Source organism: Anser anser (assembly GCF_964211835.1).
Source record: "Anser anser genome assembly, chromosome: 8".
NCBI lineage: Eukaryota > Metazoa > Chordata > Aves > Anseriformes > Anatidae > Anser > Anser anser.
The window spans coordinates 833,658-853,114 of NC_139728.1; the positions used below are offsets into that span (position 1 = coordinate 833,658).

The 19,457-nt window shown below is 38.7% G+C and overlaps 2 protein-coding genes across 4 annotated transcripts; both read left to right on the forward strand.

Moving 5' to 3' along the window:
- The first annotated feature begins 61 nt into the window (after nt 1-61).
- On the forward strand, nt 62-6,196 carry LOC310903725 (retinol dehydrogenase 8-like). 3 transcript variants are annotated; one of them, XM_083847551.1, is made up of 5 exons: nt 63-1,448; nt 2,963-3,056; nt 4,707-4,890; nt 5,491-5,617; nt 5,808-5,947. In XM_083847551.1, the coding sequence occupies exons 1-4, from the start codon at nt 1,199-1,201 to the stop codon at nt 5,593-5,595; spliced, it is 633 nt and encodes a 210-aa protein (XP_083703677.1). In that variant the 5' UTR covers nt 63-1,198; the 3' UTR covers nt 5,596-5,617; nt 5,808-5,947. The 3 variants fall into 3 exon arrangements, with proteins under 3 accessions (XP_083703676.1, XP_083703677.1, XP_083703675.1); XM_083847550.1 differs by having other exon boundaries at nt 62-1,448; nt 5,491-5,950; XM_083847549.1 differs by lacking the exon at nt 5,491-5,617 and having other exon boundaries at nt 72-1,448; nt 5,808-6,196.
- A 1,020-nt stretch (nt 6,197-7,216) lies between these two features.
- DR1 (down-regulator of transcription 1) lies at nt 7,217-18,378 on the forward strand. Its single transcript, XM_083847554.1, has 3 exons — nt 7,217-7,583; nt 12,943-13,106; nt 16,241-18,378. Exons 1-3 carry the CDS (start codon nt 7,364-7,366, stop codon nt 16,385-16,387), a joined length of 531 nt encoding a protein of 176 aa, XP_083703680.1. The 5' UTR covers nt 7,217-7,363; the 3' UTR covers nt 16,388-18,378.
- Nucleotides 18,379-19,457: the final 1,079 nt, after the last annotated feature.

Consider the following 19,457-nt stretch of genomic DNA (forward strand, 5'->3'; position numbering starts at 1 on the left):
TGACAGAAGGATTGATGTCCTAGGCAAGTACAAGATGTGTATGCTGTGAACAGATAAGTTTTCTGTTTATTGTCTCTTCAGATACTCTGGAGAAGTTTCATTAGTGTATTTTTTAAATGATCAAATTAATAATAATTGCCTAATTTATTCATGATTCTTAAGGCTTCGTGCAGACGTGGATTAAATTTCACTGTGCTTCTCTTAAGCAGGGAAGCTTGTTTCTCCTATTTACAAAGGAGAAACTTGATCACAGTAAAGAAATGTCTTGGATAAGATGATGCAGTTTTTTAGTAAGTGTGAGAATAGGACTTTTGCCTAAATCTGTGTCTTCATATACAACTTTCTGCCCTATAGATGAAGCACAGCTCTGTTTATAATAAAATAGTGTTATAATAATAGTGTTGTCTACTAAGAAAGCAATAGCACTTGGTAATTAGCAAGTAAAAGAACAAATGCAAAGTACGAGTACTTTAATTTTTTATTGAGAATTATAGTTCTACTGTGCAAATCATTTAACAAGAAGTTTTCTTGTACTGTTTTGCTAAAAATAAATAGTAATAGAAGAAAGATGCTTATATTCTCAGCAATGAAATCTCTAAGAGAAAATCAAGGACCTGTCTTCATTTTTAGAACTCATTAAAGAATCGTTTAACAAAATTTGTCTGCAGCCTGTATTATGCTCCAATTTGACACAGTAGTTTTATTGCAGCATGCCAGTTTTATCAGTCATTCCCCACTTATAAACACCTAGGAGACACATGCACACACACACACAAAAAACAAACAAGTTTCTTTTTAAAGACGTGAATTTTTAAAGCAAAGAAAAACCTAAAAGGCATACTAAAATATGGCCTAGTCTAGCACCTTTTGGAATAGATTGAAGTCTTGTATTCATTGATATGGGCGTTGACTGTAGCCGCTAACTTATGCTACTGAATGACGAACAAATAATGATGATTCTTGGCTCATTTTCCTGTAATCCTTTTCTAATTTAAAGAAAAAGGACTGATCAGAAATAAATTGGTTAAAATGCAAAATATCAGGTAATTGGATTTTTAAATTGAATTAAAACCATAATTAATCAAAAAATAAAAATAGAGAAGTGTATTTGCAGAGCTTGACTAACGCAATAATATCTTTTGTGTTTTAATCCTTTCTCTAAGGATTATTTAATCCCTAATCCTTATTTTACTTCTAAATGCTTTCCAGTAAAGATAAGCTAATGTTTAGGGATGTTATCGGTCACTGTTGTCTTCCATTTTGTGCAGTTAGCAATGCTGGAATGGGGCTTATTGGACCAATTGAATGTCAGACCATTGATGAAATGAAAACGGTGATGGATACCAACTTCTTTGGACTGGTTCGACTCCTGAAGGAGATTTTGCCTGACATGAAGAGGAGAAAGAGCGGGCATATAGTTATAATAAGCAGTGTTATGGGAATACAAGGCAAAGTGTTTTTTTTTCTTTGTTTAATCTAAAAGTTCAGTATGTACAATCTAGAGCACACCTCTTTTTTTTTTCCCGAAAAAAATGTAGGAGTTAGCATATCTATTTATTGAGCTCTGTAATGCTAAAACTCCAAGAAGCGTAGCATTTAGATCTGGCGTTTTATGTATCCCAGTAGTATGTTACTATGCACAACTACTCTCAAGATATTTTAACAACAAAAGCTGTGAATTCTTTTTTCATGGGAGTAAGGCTATCAGTTTTAACTCACATTCTACTTTTTATTTTATTATTATTATTTTAATTACTAGAGATTACCTGGAAAACAGGATTTAGGAATATTACTTTTCACTTTCCTGTTGGAAAGGATTATGGGGACAGGCAAACACACTTGCTATGCTGTGCTAATGGGACAAACTCCAGTCATGTCCTGGACAACTCTACCATCTTTTGGTAAAGTTTCCCCTCATAAAGTTTCACAGAGCTAATTCTAGCAAAAAAATAATGTTTCTACCGTTCCCTCTGGTCTGACTGTATTTGTTTCAATTACTAAGGCACTGGCATTGATCTTAACCTGGATTATTCTGGTGAGCAAGTGTCCTAAAGCAAACTGCAAGTGTGGTTATTGGATTGCTGTACTGCCTTTTCCAAGTCATAGAATGGCTCAGATTGGAAGGGACCTTAAAGACCATTTAAGTGACACCTCCCTCTAGATCAGGTTGCTCAGGGCCCCATCCAGCCTGGTCTTGAACACCTCCAGAGATGGAGCATCCGCAGCTTCTCTGGGCAACCTGTTCCAGGGCCTAACCACCCTCTGAGAGAAGAATTTCCTCCTGACCTCTAATCTAAATCTCCCCTCTTTTAGTTTAAAACCATTCCCCCTTGTCCTGTCATCTGACTGAGCAAAAAGTTGCTCTCCATCTTTTTTATAAGCTCCCTTTAAACATTGAAAAGCTGCAGTAAGGTCACTCTGGAGCCTTCTCCAGGCTGAACATCCCCAGCTCTCAGCCTGTCCCCACAGGAGAGGTGCTCCATTCCCCTGATCAACTCCATGGCCCTAAGCCCCTCAGATGCAAGATGGATCTCTTGCATAATCAAATCTGCTCAGTTTCTGTGTTTATCTCCAGCCTGCTCAAAGTCTTGTGCAGGTGGTATTGTATGTATATACACTTATCCAGTAGACTATAGAATATTTAATAGCAGCCAGAGAGATCACAGTATCAGCTAGAAAGAGGAAAAGCATTAGGTTAGTCAAGCATGCGTTAGCATAAGGAATTTTGAGAACATATGCAAAAACAAACAAACAACCCAGCAGTATTTAATACTACTTAACTACTCATAATATTAAACTATTATTACTAATGAACTGTCTCATTAGACCAGTATCCACAAGGATTTTCTTAATGTATTTTCCCAGAATTTCTACAGTCTTGCTAGGAAAACAAGCGTTAAAACTAAACTACTTGCATGTTGAATATGATCGCATTCTCAGGCTGTTTTATTTGTACCATCAGGTATCTTATTTAATGATGTTTATGCTGCATCAAAGTTTGCGGTGGAAGGATTTTGCGAAAGTTTAGCTATACAAGCACTCAAGTTCAAACTTCAGTAAGTATCGATCCACAGGTGTAAATTACAGTTTAGACAGTTTTAAATATATTCAGAGTTACTGCACAAATGTTTAAAGCTTGCTGCTATCTAGGAGAAACAGACTGAGAAACCCATGGAAATCATACATCACAAAAGGCATCGAAGTCCACATTCTTCACACTACATAAGCAAGTAGTTTTGATACTAAAATAAACATCCTTATAGACAGTTAGAGGTTTTTAGGTTTGGATAAAATATACTCTATTTAATACTTCTGAAAACAGATTCTTGCATATAATATCGAAATAAAATTGTAAAACAAACCTGTAATGTTTTCCTTTTAAAAGGATAATAGTCCTTTCTAGAGATCAAGATAAAAAAGGTCAAGGGCTCAAAGAGAGCATGTAGAAATTCATCAGAAAGGAACACAGGATGAGATTGCTATAAGGACAGGAGGTGGGAGGAAAGCAACAAGGATGCAGTACTATTTTTTAGTGTTTAAGACAGTATTTGAGAGAACAGTCCTGTTCGTTGTCTGTGGGACTTTAGTGTTTGATTTGTCACATATATTCACTTTGGTATAATTTTCCCACTGTTCTTTGAGTGAAGTCCAACAACTGTTAAACATCCCATGTGTCTCTGTATGCTTGAGTGTTCAGCTCCTGTACAGTGGGAGAAGAGACAGCTGCTGTCATGGGATTACAGAGTCAAAGCTGCCTCCAAACTTTGATTTTGCATAAATCTCTGAAAAGCCTGGAGAGATTTAAAATGAATACTGTAATAATACAAAGCAAAAACAGAAAAAAGAAGGTTTAAAAAATGTAGTGTGCAGAATGTAGTACAGGAAAAGTTCAAGGTCCAGTGTGAAGAGTGATGCAGGAGAAAAGGCTTAAATTCCAGCAGCAGTTGGAATTCTGCTGTCCAGTTCAATAGTAGATTTAGTTCTAAAGAGCCTGCCCAAAATTCAACCCTACGAAGAGGTCCTCTCCCAAGGAGTGTTTTATTAGAAGTTGTGACTGGGGATAATTGCTGCCTGAGAGTAGAACCAGAAAAGAGCTGACCAGTATCAAAATCAATTTTTCCATATTTGGCAGCAGCCAAATCGGTCTATCAACAGCAAAATTCTTAATATTTTGTTTTATATGGTATTGTAGGGGAATCTTGAATTATGTAATATTGACAGCTTGACAAAGAAAATCCATGTTTTCGCAACTTTCATCTACTTCTAATATTATCATGAGAAAGCTATAGAAAATCTATGTAGGATTTTGTCCAGAGAATATATATTTTTTTAATGATCCTGAAGTTATTTTTTCTTTGTATTTCTGAAATTCTTGCGGATAAATCATCTTCAGATTCTACAGCTGTGAGACAGCAGGTAGCAACTGTATTCACTTCCATATGAATTAAGTTGCTGTACTTCCCTGAAATTTAAGCTGTACAGATCTTCTGCTCTATGAGGATGGGTAGGAGTTTCAATAATTCAATATTCATTGAATAAATTCAATAATGTGTTATTGATCACCTTGTCAAAATACAATGTTAACATTGCTTGCTAGCATGTACTCAAGACTGCAATTCGTTAATATACTTTTTAAAGAATTATAGGGAGGTGTGTTTCCCATGAGGAGAATAGTCCGTAACCAGTATATCTTGGCTTTTGAACAGGTTAAGTCTGATTGAACCAGGCCCAGTGATTACAGAGTTTGAAAGAAAAGTGTTTGAAGATGGAATGAAAATGGATCTTTCAGCTGCAGATGAGGAAACAGCTGAGATGTTTACTAATATTTACCTTAAAAATTACAAACAAATTTTCCAGAGCCTGGGACAAAGTGCCGAGGATGTTGCAGAGGTAACCTACCAACAAATCTCTCCTCTTGTGTATTTTTAATTTAAGAATGCACTGGTTGGTTGGTGGTTTTTTTTTTGTTTTTGTTTTTTTGTAGAAGTGTTAAGATTTAATTACATGGAATTTATGTAATTTAAAATGATTTTTAAAACCTTGAGAGAATTTCAAGTTTTAAACAAAATCAATACGAACATTAAAAGAATGTTCGTTTTTCAATTTAAGACTATTGTGAACTGTAACTTACATGCGACTGTGGACACAGACCATCTAGTGAAGTCTGGGCTTTCTGCAGTGCTACCTTCTGTCTCTGCAGGGTTCCCACCTTTGGGAACCTTTGTTTAAAGCCTCTCTATCTCACTAATAATCCCTTCACTAATGCGAGGCTAATATGAAGTTCACTTGGCTACCCCACACCACCGAGGCATAACAGAAAATACCTGGACGTAGTTCCTGGTGTTTAGGGCTGTCTGTAGAAAGACAAGATTAGGCAAGATATGGAAGGGGACGACAATTTCAGATGCTGGCTACTAACGAGGAGCTTCAAGTGTCAGCTGAAGCTTCCCTGATCTTGCTGCAAAGCGCACTGTTCTGATCCTTTTCCAGTCAACAGTAAGAGAAAGTATCTACCTATTGTGGGCCTACAGCGATAACTTTGGAGGACTATGCAGGATACTTAAGTGTAAAGTGCTATCATCATCGTGTAGATGAACAGAAATAGGACTATGAATAAGTAAGTACTTCTGGCTTTAACGTTATTTTAAGAAAAAAATCTAATGAAATCTTCATAAAACTACATCCAGCATTTTACACAACTCTAAAACTTTATTCTTCCACTTTTCCTCTGCTTAACTGAAAACTAAATGTTTAATTTACTATTTTGATAAGGGTTCTTTAAAGATCTAATTTTTCTTTCTTAACAGCATACAGTAAAGATAATTCTTGCAGAAAACCCACCTTTTCGCCATCAGACCAACACCTTGTACACTCCGATGACAACTCTAAAATACGCAGATCCAAATGGAGATCTACCCATTGATATATTCTACAAAATGGTTTTTCATCATGACAAAATCTTCAGTGCAAGTCTTAACTTTATCAAATTGCTAAGGTGGAGAAGCAGAAAGAGCTTTGACCTGGGAAAACCCTCACAATAAGCATGAGATTGTGTAAACCGGAACATTTGTTATAGTCACTGTTTTGTTAAATGTCTTCACTTATGATTTTATGTAAGCTCAAAGATATTAATCTCAATGCATTTATCTTGAACATTAGGTTGCAGGACCTTAAAATTAAAATCCTCTTAACTATAGGTTTAGTCTGCTTCGTGCTTGCTTTTTGGAAATTTGTTTTCATGGAAACAAGCATTGACTAATTCTTAAGTATTTAATATTAAACTGTGCTCCTTCACTTATTAGAATGTAACAACACAGACTGCAGTGTGTGCTGTATGTAAATTACTTATTGATTCTTAACAACAGCTTTTTTTTACTTGAGTATAGTAGTCCTTCAATCACAGTAGCATTCTCATTCAGGAATCAAGACTATTTACTGATATTGTACCTGCAAGTCTAATCAATCTTAAAATGTCACAATTGGCACGTTTATTATTTCGATTTATCATTTCCTTAATGCTTCCTTTGTATGTGACAGCTACTGCTACCATTATGCGCTACGGGCAGTAAGTTCTTAAAAGGGCACCTCCGCGTGGCAGCTCATGGCGATGGGGCTGCTCCGGAGGAAGTAACCTCAGCGCATTCTCGGGGTCATTTCTCATCACGGCGCTGTGACTTTATTTCCTTCTTACACAAAAGCCCAGACTCACGCACAGCGCGGCACGGACCCAGGCGCAACCCGGGACGCGGTACCCCCAGCGGCCCCCGGCCCAGGGAGCGGCGGGGCGGGGCGGGGCGGGTGTGGGCGGGGCGCTGCGCCCCGCGCCCAGCCGCGTCTCCCCGGCGCTGCCACCTCACGTGACCCCGCCTCCCGTGGCGCCGCCGCTTCCGGCGCTCGCAGGGAAGGCAGGGGAGGAGGCGGGATGCGGGCGGTGGAAGCGCGCTGCGGCTTCCGGCGGAAGTGACGCCCCGCGCAGCCCGTAGTCGGGCCGTTTCCGCCTCGCGGCAGCCGTCAGCGCCGGGCCGGCCGCTGCTGCTGCCGGGGAGCGCAGCCGGGGGCGCCCAGCCCGGCCCAGCTCGGCTCAGCCCGCCCCAGCGGAGCGGGGCCCGTGTGCTCGTGCGGCCGCCCGCCCGCCGGCCGCTCCTGACGCGGCGCCGCCGGCCCCCGAAGGATGTGGCGGAGGCGGCAGGGGCAGGCGCCGCGGCCGGAGGAGCGCTGAGCCCCGAGCCCCGCCGCGCCTCCCGGCCCCCGGCCCGCTGCGCGCCGCTCGCCCGGCACCGCCCCCAGCCTTCCCCGCCCGCCGCCCCTCGCCGGGTCCCCCCGCGCTGGAGCCGAGGGGGAGCCCCTGAGCGCGGCAGCCAGCATGGCCTCCTCGTCGGGCAACGACGACGACCTGACCATCCCCCGGGCTGCCATCAACAAGATGATCAAGGAGACGCTGCCTAACGTCCGCGTGGCGAACGACGCGCGGGAGCTGGTGGTGAACTGCTGCACGGAATTCATCCACCTCATCTCCTCCGAGGCCAACGAGATCTGCAACAAGTCCGAGAAGAAGACCATATCCCCCGAGCACGTCATACAAGGTGAGCCCTGGTGGGCAGCCGGGCTTTGGGTTGCTCCTGGCCCCGCGCAGCTTTCTTCTCTCTGGCTTCCTCGAACTGTGTAAAAGGCAAAAGGCAGGGTTTTGTAGAGGTTCTGGAGGAAAAGCATGCGTTGTCTGGCCTGTCTTGCATTGCAAGGGAAGGTTGTCTTTGTGTGGCCAGTGAGCGGTGAGTGTGCTTGGCATCAGCCCTTGTTTAGTGATTCAGAGGAGTCAGCGATGCTTTGGGAGAAGTCACCACATTCATAAACCTTTCTTGTAGCTGTGAAATAAGGTCTGCTTTTTGGAATAGCTGTGCAGGTTTCTTTTACAACATGTTTCAAGACCTGCACTTTCTGAATGTCTTTGTAATTGGAGACTGACAAAAAAGATGTGATTGGGTATGTGGGGCCCAGTTTCTAATCCAGAGCATTCCTGTCTGGACCTTAGAAAGAGTAAAATATTTCTCCAGGGTTACCCACCAAGTGTGATCATTTAAAATTAAGTATTCATATCTGATGGAGAGACTACTTAAATGAGACATACTCCCTTGCATCTTTTTCAGCTGTTGCCTTCTAATTCCCATTGTTGAATTAAAATTTCCTCTGTGTGTCTCATCTACTTTTTCTTTAATTTTTGCCCTAGTTAGGGAGTTTACTTCCCTCATGGGTAAGTCTGCAGCAGGCATCTTTTGTCAGGAACCATTTGCTTTGCTTTTTAAGCAAAGATGGTTGATGCCAGCGCATGCTGCAAACAAATTTGTAGCAATAATAGTGAAAGGGTGCTTCATTTCGCTGCCTGGATGAGCTGTAATCTGAAGTACTTGCAGAAGAGCTATTTCCAGGACTGTGAAGGTATCACGTCAGTCAAAAAAAAAAAGTGTTTCATTTTTGTAATGGGCTGCTAGATTCCCTGTTTAAAACAATCAGACAAAACAAAACTTGATTCCTATTAGTTTGCTTACCAGAAGAGTTTCAAGTACTTGGCAAGGCTATGAACAGCAAAGAATATACGGCATTCATGTGAGCTTTAACGTTAAATAAAAAGGACATGTACCTGGAAGCTTAGCAAAGCAGCTCTGTTACAGAAGCTCAGGAAGTGAGGAGTCAAGCAGGTGCCTGCATGTGGAAATGTTCTTTGGGTGTGATGCTTCTTAACGCAGGGGTAGTTTCTTCAAGTGATCCCTGAAAGTCTGGAGCTCTGTTCTTAACGTGGGAATAGAGGTAGTCTTTAAGGTTGAGCACAATAAAGAATTCAGGTATGAGAGTATTTTATGCTCAGTAGATGTGGTTCTTAGAAAACCTATTACTGTTGTAGGATTATTCTGTTTTTTTATTTTGAAGACAAACTGAAATCAGAATGTATATATGCGTACGTGTGTGTATCATCGGCAGGTGTTCTCCAACTGAGGATCTTGCTGAGCTCGTGTCTTTGTGTTATCAGACTTAGTAAAAGTTTGTTTCAGACTAGGTTTCTCCATTTTATTAAGATATTGCTGAATAAAACTTCTTCCAGCACCTACAGTTTTCTTCAGCACCTTCTTGTAGTGCTTCTGGAGGTGGAAGTTGTTGTTCCTGGATTTAGTGCTGTCTTCACCTGTGGGGAGGTGTTTGTGCTGCTAGCTTGTGCCAGGTGCTGGTCAGTTAGCAGCTGGTACTTCTGTGAAGTATGAGGATCTAGATTGTTAGGGTTGGAAACAGCAGAGATCTGTATATGGGTACGGCATTTCAGCATTTTTATTGATCTTCATACATGCTAGGTACTTGCTCTTTTGACTGTCTTTTAGCGTAGCTTCATGACAGCGATGCTAACAAAGCCAGTAATTGAAATATGTTTGCTGTGGTCATCAGGATGCCTCTGTCCTTTTAACTGTGTGAGCCAATTCCATTACAGGTAAAGTGAGGCTAATGGGTATCACATCACAGCTAACTGGCTGCTACCAAAAGGAGTCTCTTTGCACCCTCCCTGGAGCTGACTCCAGCAACCTCTGATCCGACTGTCCCTGCGGCTTTTGGAGGGGCTGGGGGCGGGAGGGGGACTGTGTTCTGTTGGGTGAGATCGCTGATCTGGCTGTTCTGTAAACAAGAAGTTGCTGGCTGGGAAGCAGGGAGCAGGAAGGGTATTTCACTGGGCAGGAGGAAGGGGAAAGAGACCCCCTTGCAGCTGGTGACACTGCTGCAGGGCTGTGTTAGAGGTAAAGTGAAACTGCAACTATGTTGCTGTAATTACTGGTTTGGCAGCAGTGGTACTTAAGCCCACCCCCTCCTTTGCACTAGTGAAAGTGGCTGTGTGACCCTGGGCTAGGCTAGGACTCTTCCCCCTACCAGCAGCTTCTGTTTCAGATGGGGGAAGTCCTTGCCATGTTCCATTGTGTGGTAGCGCAAACACTCGGCTGGCACAGTGCCTATGAGCAGCATAGGGAAAGGAAAGCAGAGGCTTCTTGCATCCCTTGGGAGGCCTGACTCTGTAGATGGACTCAGGCTATGCCAGGCACTCGCTCCTAGTAATGTGCAGCTGCTTCCCTGCAGAGTGCCCAGAGGCATCGAGGCGATGACGGCTGAAGTAGAGATAGTCTTCGTGCCTCTTGCTGAAACTCACTGTTGGGGACTTCCACATGGAACAGAAAATAGCCACACTTGGTAGTTGAGTTATGATGAGGCAGATTTTTTTGTGAGAAACTGAAATTCCATTGAATTCTGAAAATAATGAGGTGTTAAATCACTATTTTTAAGAAGCTGATTACTTTGATTATTTTGTCTACGAGGCACTGTGTTGCAGGAAGGTAGGCTCTTCTCTTCATGGACCATCAGGCTATTGACACCGTTTACTTCAGCATTTAATGTAAAAATCTGTTTTGGTTTGGAATTTCACATTGGAAGCTATTTTTCATTTGAAAGGGGCATAAAGAGTAAAAATCTCAGATACGAGTGACCTGATTGTATTGAAAACAAATGTAGAACTAATTATGCTTAACTGATTAATCAGAGATCTGTGCCTTCCTGCAATCTCTAAGAGTGGGAGGAAGCTGGGGAGTTGACAGTTGTGATTTGGTGTTTGTAAATGTTTCCTTCCCCTCAGCCCTTAAAGATGCTGCTTTAAATTTCATGTGATCATTCTAACATCTGCAAGATACCAAATTTTCAGCAATCTGGCTAGACAGTCTTTAAGATTCTAGAAATACAAAGATTCTAAATTTTGGTGGAATAGTAACTTGGATAAAGTAGTAACTTACTGCACATATGAATACCACGTTGGTATAAGGAGGTGCTTGTTCCTGCCATGCATGTACTCCATAAAGCCTTGATATGTTTCAACAAGATGGGATTTCTAAAGTTGTTTTGCTGCCAGTGGAATTTTGAGGCAGCAGACCTCTGTTCTGTAATGCTTCTTCATACCTTGAGTATGTTGAACTATTGTGCACTTTTGTCATGGTTATATCATGTTTTCTTCTGGATCTTTTTCTATTGTGCGATATTCAATATATAACTAAGTTCTCTTTGTTAATTTCTCTTCCGTAAGTGCCATGTAAAGCTTCTATAAAAGCCTGCATCTTGCTGTTCACTTCAGGTTGGGCTGTTCCTCATACTCTGCAGCGGATTGCCAAGCCTGATCACTGTGGATGTTTTTTTGATGAACATTTATGTATTTGCTGTGATAGTTAATCTTAGCGGAGTTAGGCTTGTAGGGCTCTTAAACTAAAAAGAAAAATCGTTATGAGTTTGCATGGTTTAACGTATATGCTATTTACGTATTAGAATTAAATGAGTTCTTTAATATTTATGGGCTGCTTAGTTAACCAGTTCTGCACGATGAAACACATTTCCCTCCTCTCTGCTGAGGCTGTATTAAATAGTTTCTAGAAGGCTTTTGGTGATTCTCACAAACTGTGGACTAATTTTAAAAAGTGTTTCCAGCATCTGTGTGGGCTGAGGCTCACCTGGCATACTGCCTAATGTAATTTAATTATCTCTAAATCAGTTCATCTTTTAATTTTATTTTTCTTAAGAAACATACATATTATGTAAATTCATTTGCCAAACGGTTGCCAAGTCTCTTAAAAGAATGGTAGTCCTGCATGACTAGACAGCTGTGGTGCTGCCTGCTGCAGACAATGCGCTAACCGCCTCCTCGGGTCGAGGTTGGAAGCCAGGAGCTTACAGAATGCCTTTGGTTATTGTTTAGGTGTGCGATACAATGGCATGCTGCCTTAATTATGGGTAGGAAAAGATTGCTTACAAAATTAATGTTAGAATGTAGTCTGAGTTAGTGTAAATAGGAATTGGTTTAGAATGTTACTAATGTTTGCTGCTGCGTATTGTAGGTTAGTGTTATTTCTTGAATAGTGTGTGACAGGATTGAAATAAAGTAGGATAAATATTAAAATAACTGGCGTTACGTAAGAAAGATTTGTATAAACATTGGAAGTGAATGAGGTGTAATAAAATCGAGGCTTGTTTCAGATGTAATTGATGTTTATGTAATACTTCTAGCATAGTCTGTAATAGGTTGCACTTGGCGGGGTGTATGCATGGAGGCATATGGCAATAATTGGTGAATCAAGAAGCAGTATGCCTTTTACCACATGTTCTGTCTGTATTTTTAAGTCTTCTGTTACTTCTGCATTATTTTAAAAAATGTTTTTGCAGTATATATCTGCATTTCAATTTTTTGGGGGGAAGGTTAAAATGCTGCATTTTAGTTTCTGAGTTCGTTTTCATGTAGAGATAAAAGGGTTATAAAAAATAAAAAGGGGTTGTACGTAACTTTGCATATGTTTAATATACACTTCTAGTTCATGGGCATTCAGAAAATAAATTTAGATATGTAGAGACAAAAGCTAAAAGTTGTAGTTCTGTGGTAATATCATTTCTGTATTAATCGAAGATCTGTGGTCACTTTCCATGTGTTATATTTCTGCTCTGTTATAGGTAGCTAATTTACCTTTACTGAAGGCTTGCAGCAAAAATGGAAATACAGAGTTCCTCAGAGATTAATGGTAAATGACATCTTCGCTCTGTAATTCCTACTTGGTTCACTACTTGTAGAACACCTAAAAGAGGTCTTCGAAGAATCATGCCTCTCTCTAGAAAAAAATGCATCAAGTCCTGAATCCTCTGCAAGTGAAGTTGTCTTTGCTTGCACTTGACTAAACTTAAAATTTCTAGCCTGAAAACATGCACTCTTAAATGGCATAAGAGAAGTGGAAGGGAGAATACCATCAGATCTTCTTACGAACATAGATTTTCACCAGATAATAGAAAAATGGTCAAACTTATTTCTTAGAAAAAAATCTTCCAGATAAACACGCTGGTATCTATTATCAAAAGCCTTCTAAAAGACGAATGTGTTTTCTTTCTTTCTAGCACTAGAAAGTTTGGGTTTTGGCTCCTATATCAGCGAAGTAAAAGAAGTCTTACAAGAATGCAAAACAGTAGCACTAAAGAGAAGAAAGGCCAGTTCACGCTTGGAAAACCTTGGCATTCCAGAAGAAGAGCTTCTAAGGCAGCAACAGGAATTATTTGCGAAAGTAAGTGAAGCAATACTTGAACTTATGAGGCTGGAATAATTAACGTGGTAGACCTAAGTCCACAAAAACATGCACACCTCCAGAATTATGCCTTTCCTTTTCAATTGCTGTGGCATCAGAGATACTATTGATTTCCTTGGCCTGTTAGAATTAGGGAAAGGAAAATCAATAAAAAAGATGCTACTTCCGGTTATTTCTTTGATTTGACATGTACAATCAATCAAATTTTATACTCTAGTTTTAGTGGTTTTTTTGATGCTACTTACAGGTATTTCCATTGTGTTGTAGAGAATACACTAAGAATTACTTGGCTGAGGAAATTAAAAATGGCAACTGGTGTTGTAGGAATTACCAGTTTTGATCATGTAAAAAGTGAAAATATGTTTCTGATGGCCAGAAACAGTGCGCACGTTAATTCTTTGGCTTTGAAAGAAACAGTTGTTCAAAACTTCTAATTTGTCCTTTCTTATCTTTACTCTTGGCAAAATTGTTTGAGTGAATTCATGCATACGTTTTTAAGGAGGCGATTCAAGCACAGGAGACTGCACGCAAATACTGTGTGCGTGCATTCACACGTTCTCTTTTATCTCAGTCTTCACTTTGCCATCTTTCCCAGATAGTTTGTGAACGCTTCTGAGTTCAAATGACAAAAAACCGATTGTATTTATTTTTCTACACCATCTTTCTCTCTACTATTCTTAGTTTGAAAATAAGGTGGTTCTCTAAATTAAATGATGTGAAAATAACCTTTGCTTTCTCTCCTCTTACCCATAGCATGAGTCTTGTTTTCTGATTTTGCTTGCTTTAATTTCCTCTGAAAAATTCTTACTAAGTTGTCATGTCTGATTACTGCAACCTCCTCTCCCCTTTCTTTACTCTCTTCCTGAAGCACTTAATAACCACTATTTTTCTCTGATTAGGTTACGACTATGTTAACCTAGTTTGCATGATGGATTTTAAGGCAGTTAAATTTCAGCATTGCACATGGCTCTTGTCAGCATTCATTGAACTAGTTATGACAAATTCACGTGTGCCCGATTTTCTTTGTGCTAATGTTGCAAAGACCAATATGGCTGCCTCTGAATTAAGGGCGCACTTTACAGTGAAGTTTGCCATGTTTTTTACTTATTTTTGTTAAATCTCTTAGCATAGTTTGCAAAATAATAAAAGAAGCAGCAGCAAAGATAAAAGTGTATTTCGGGAGTATTAGCTCCTGAGTAATGTAAAACCATTGCCACCTTATGTAGGCCATGCTTCATGACCCCTTGAGGCATATTCTTTTTTAAATTCTGTAGTACCGTGCCTCAATGTGTGAACTAAGGCAATGACTACAGCTTTGACAAGATGGTATGAATATTTTTTTAAAAAATATTCTTCCATAATATGGAAAATGTATGCTTAAAATCAAAGATGTCAGTCTAACTTTCCAAAAAAACTAGTCAGTAGTTGGATGCTGATGGAGGTACTATAATTATTCTTGAAAATACTTACACAAGTGCCTGTTTGTTTGTGTTAATCTTGTTAATATTCCAAAACAGGACACTAATGCTGACTTCCTGAAGGGTGAAAATACCTACTCTAGTTTTTAAAATATTTGCCTGTTAATGTTATGAATGCTTGACATCTGTAGCTTGGATGTTTGTAAATATTTGAAGTCAGTGAATGGCTCATCCTGATGTTCGTGCATGTCTCTTAAAATATCTTTGTAAGATGAGGGCATCAGCAGATTTTTTTTTGAGGCTTCCTTTCTAAAGGTTGCAGGTGATGTAAATGGCCTGTCCAATAAATGAGTTAAGTTTACCAGATGCTATTAAGGTTTCTTAGTCAATACAACTCAATGGAATTTTTCTTTTTCCATTTTTGAAATGGCTAAGAACAAATATGGCAGTGAGGGTAGGCACTGAAAATTGAAGTGCTGAGTCTCCGATTACTGGTGCATGCATGTGTATTAGCTCATTGAATGTACAGTAAATTTAATTGTAGCAAGGTTAGTAGGGAACTCTCTTGTTACTTTGCATGTGATAAATATTTATGCCTCTGTGTACAGATACTCATGTCTTCCTTTGTTTAAAACTATAAAAACTTTATAGTGTCTTAAGTTGTTTTTCACCCCTTGTAACTTGACTGCCACCTGAACTTTGAAATACTGAAAAATCCGTGTTGGAAAGGTCTCACAGGCTGAAATAAATGTGATACGATATGGGAAGATTCTTATTTTTCACATTTTAAATAGGTAAACTGGTTTTGATAATTTTTTCTGAAGCATCATCTTTTGGCATTTGAAGTCTGAAACTGATTTGTTTATGCTTTGGAAAAAAAGTGGAAAATTCAGTGAGTGAATAATGAAGACTGAAGGACTTTTAATTCAATAACTTTTTTCTAACGTTCATTGAAAACAGGAATTGAAGTTTTAATTTTAACGCAGTGGGCTAGTATACTGTTGAAATCAAAAGTGGTTGCCAAACAACAAGCAAAAAGCGTAACTGGAAAAATGTGAGGGCACCATTTGAAATATTTGAAGTGTTTTGTTAGTGTCTTGTACCTTTAAGTACAAGCACTGTACCTTTCTGTAACAGACACCCTCGATGTGTGTCTTTATTTGAGAAGACCTTAGATTGCTCTGCTTTCCAAAGATTGCTTAGCCAAATAAGATAATGGCTTTCTTTTTTGTAATAATGTGTGTCTGTGTGATACAGTGTATGACTTCATAATTGTGAGTTTTAGTATTTGTAATCAACAAAGTGAGGCTATTCCCATCTCTAAACAGTGGTTGAATGTTAAGATGCCTTGAAATTGAAGCTTAAGTTTTCCATTGCTTTGCCTTGCTTAATTTTTCCATTAGTAAGTCATTCAGGACAATCTTTACAATGGAACTTGAGTAGACTATCTCCTGCCTCTTGTTGTTGGAAAGTGTAAATATTCCAAGTAGTGGCCTCTTGAGAGGAAGAGACAATATAGCTAAACATTTTGGTACAAAAACATGCTTAGAAGTACCTCTATTTGTATGTACAATTAATAAAAATTATACAGAAGGAATCTGCAGGTGTGCAGATAGAGCTGCTTTACAGCTGAGGTGCTCTAGAGATTCTTCACAAGTTACAGTATGGCCTTAACAATTAAATTCATGTCTTTAGGCTAGACAACAGCAAGCAGAACTGGCACAGCAGGAATGGCTACAGATGCAACAAGCAGCTCAGCAGGCACAGCTTGCTGCTGCCTCAGCCAGTGCATCCAATCAGGCAGGATCTTCTCAGGATGAAGATGATGAAGATGATATCTGAAATTCACCAGCTGAGTTTCTGTCTTCACTAAGAAATACTTTTCCTGCACAATGAAAACAGTGAAATGAATGCTTACCTGTAAGTTTGTATGCATCATGGACTGGCAATTGGTATTCTAGGGGTGTCTGCTGTTGTGTGCTGTACATGTATAAACTGTCTTTTTTTGAACTCTTGAAGATTTAAGGTTCAGTATCATATCAACTTTGGATTTTTAATGGTGTATATGGAAATTTTAGATAGCAGTGCGTCACTTATTTGATCAATAAACAGTGTTACAATAAACAACAAGTTTATAAAATATAGTGAGATTTATACAAAAAGCTCTAAATCCACGTTTGCATTTTTTCCCTTTTAACTAAACTATAAAATCTTACTTAGAATTTTTAATTGTTTTTGGGGGGAGTGGTACAGTAGACATAATCTGTTAACGGGGAAAAAAAAGTGAGTTCAGCATAGTACAGTCTGAATTCTTAGTTCTTTTTAAAGTGAGGATGTGTATGGCAATAAATATTATATATGCTCAAAGACCACACTTATTAAAATTTGAAAATGATACATTTTCATGAAGCTAGGAAAGGTATGTTTAATAGGAGTTGTACAAATTTGGTCATTTTTTGTATGGGGTGGAAAAAAATAAACCCATGGTTTTATTATAACATCCTTTGACAGTCCTAACTGAATATTTCACTTCAAAGACTGCCCATTTTGGAGAACTAACTGTTATTTCACTCCAATTCAATGTTAACTGTTGTTGATGGTATTGCTTAGTCCAGATATATTCATGTTGTTGAAATATAAAGCTGGAACTTGATAAAAACAGAATTGTTCCAGTTCCACTGATTATAACTGGGAATGATTAAATATTCAAGCCTATGAAAGCTGAAGCTAAGAGCATGCTTACAATAAAAGAGGGATTTTATTTAACCTTGATTAGTCGTTGTTGGCATAATGCTAACATTTTCCAGATTAGATTGCCACTGGATTACTAAGATACCTTGCTGTATGTTAACATTTTCTTCATTCAGATTGGTTTGTAGGTTTGTCCAGGTTTTTGATAAACCATTCCCCAGAAGTGGTCAGCAATACATGGAACAGAAAAGATGTAGTAGTCCTTTTGATAGTTGATTTGAAAATTCTGTTGATTAATGGATGAGCAGCTGTTCTTTGTGTTGAAATAAAGCACAGTAGTGTCCATTACTGAGTTTTAATGTGTTACTTGAAGTAATACTGGCATATCTTCTGGTACACTAATCTGAGCAGACTAGAAAAGCCACTTGCATACTGCTGTAGATGATCTGATAGCTCTGTAACAATGCAGATTGTTTATTTTAACTTATGTCCTCAGCAGGTTTCTCCAGTCACAGTTCTTGAGGAGGGCAGCAACACTCTGTTTACATAAGGAAGCAAACAGAAAATGATGTGCCCAATTTTACATAAAGATCTGAACAAGGTACAATTGGCATATATTCAGGTCTCAGTCACATAGTGGCATTTGATTTAAGTGTGAGATGTGTTAAGTTTCATATTGATTAAATGTGAACACTTCCTTAAATGCATTCAGGCAGTGAAAACTCAGAAAAGTATATGTTGGAATATTTAATTTAAAACAAACAAGCAAACAAAAAGCCTTTCATGGCTACTATATGAAATAGGCAAGGTTTGACTAAGGAAGTGGTTTTCTGTGAAGGTTTAAGTACCAAAGGTAGGAAAATGTAGTCTAGTGATACAATGTTAATGTGCAGTGTTGGCTTTTCTAATTTGTACTGTAACACCTTCACACTTTCTATTTTAAACAAATCTTTTCCTTTTAAATATTAGGTATATTTTCACACATTTCTTTTCTGATGCAGAATTCAGGATAACATTTTACTGCATCTAGTATGTATGGTGTAATATGTTTGGATCCATGTTACCTTTCTTTTGGACATTCTTGTGCTTTTTTCATATGCTGTATTCTTCAAGCAATAAAATTCTGATGTGTTTTTATAAAACTGCTTTTATATTTAATGAATAGTTTGCTTTCTTTGTTGCATTTATAAAGGAAAAAAAGACTATTTAAACTCTGCTGTTATTTTGACCCACTGAACACTTCATGTGACCAAAGTCTTTACAACCTGAGTGCTGTTGGATGGCGTTGCTGTTCACTGGGGTTGTTACATGCTTGCAAACAATATTTCTGGGCTTGTCCTGCACTCCTTCCTCTTGGGAATTGCATTTTGTGTATAGGTGTTTTTATAAGCTGACCTTCGTGACTTGGAAAGTTGGACAAAAACCCTGTAGATCAGGTAGCCTACTGTTATACTGAAAATATGTCGAAGTGAAAGACCACAGCAGAGGCTAGGGAAATAATATGTTTGTCTTCTGTTGAACTAATTTCACATAGGTAGTCTTGTTTAAATTTTGAGTCTGCTTTACTTATTCAGCCATTCCAGCTCAAGTATGAGAAGTAACTCTACCAGTTGCAGAAGGGAGAATCTTCACTGGTCTTTCAAAAAACTTAAGAATTTTTGTATTTATTGCTTTCCTGTTATGCTTCCGTGTACTAGCTGTTCAGTGAAGACAAAAGATTTCTGAATTCGTGGTATCACTGAGTTCTGGTACAGAATCTTAAAGTTTGGTTAGTGAACTGTATGATTACTTTGTCTCAGAAGAAATGTGTAAGGATGTGTCTGTTTCTTAAATATTGAGTTGATGAGATTATCTGTAGGTTTTCCAAGTTATTCTGACAGTCTGAGTGCTTTCACTAAAAGTGACTTTCTTGCGAAAGTTTTCTTTTCTGTTCCTTTAATAAAGTTGTATGTCTGCATGACATTGTGGATAATGAATATAGTTGTATTTACTACACTGAGTTACTTTCAAAGGGAGTGTCTTCAGGATTATAGACATCAAATACTTAAAATGGTATTTGAATTTTACTACTTAACTGTGGTTAGTTGTGTGTTTGGTATTGAAACGCTGGAAAGGAATTTCTGTAAGAACAGAAAATGTCTCTGAAAGCCACAATTATAAATGTTGCTCTTTGGATTTTGTAAAAGCTTACTTCCATTAAGGAAGACGTTGTGTAATAATG

Excerpts from the sequence above, each read along its gene's own strand:
- LOC310903725 (XM_083847549.1), top strand. The coding sequence starts at position 1,199 with ATGCTTTCCAGTAAAGATAAGCTAATGTTTAGGGATGTTATCGGTCAC. Across the intron at positions 3,057-4,706 it reads GCACTCAAGTTCAAACTTCA|GTTAAGTCTGATTGAACCAG; the intron begins GTAAGTATCGAT and ends GCTTTTGAACAG. Across the intron at positions 4,891-5,807 it reads GTGCCGAGGATGTTGCAGAG|CATACAGTAAAGATAATTCT; the intron begins GTAACCTACCAA and ends CTTTCTTAACAG.
- DR1 (XM_083847554.1), top strand. The coding sequence starts at position 7,364 with ATGGCCTCCTCGTCGGGCAACGACGACGACCTGACCATCCCCCGGGCT. Across the intron at positions 7,584-12,942 it reads CCCCGAGCACGTCATACAAG|CACTAGAAAGTTTGGGTTTT; the intron begins GTGAGCCCTGGT and ends CTTTCTTTCTAG. Across the intron at positions 13,107-16,240 it reads AACAGGAATTATTTGCGAAA|GCTAGACAACAGCAAGCAGA; the intron begins GTAAGTGAAGCA and ends TCATGTCTTTAG.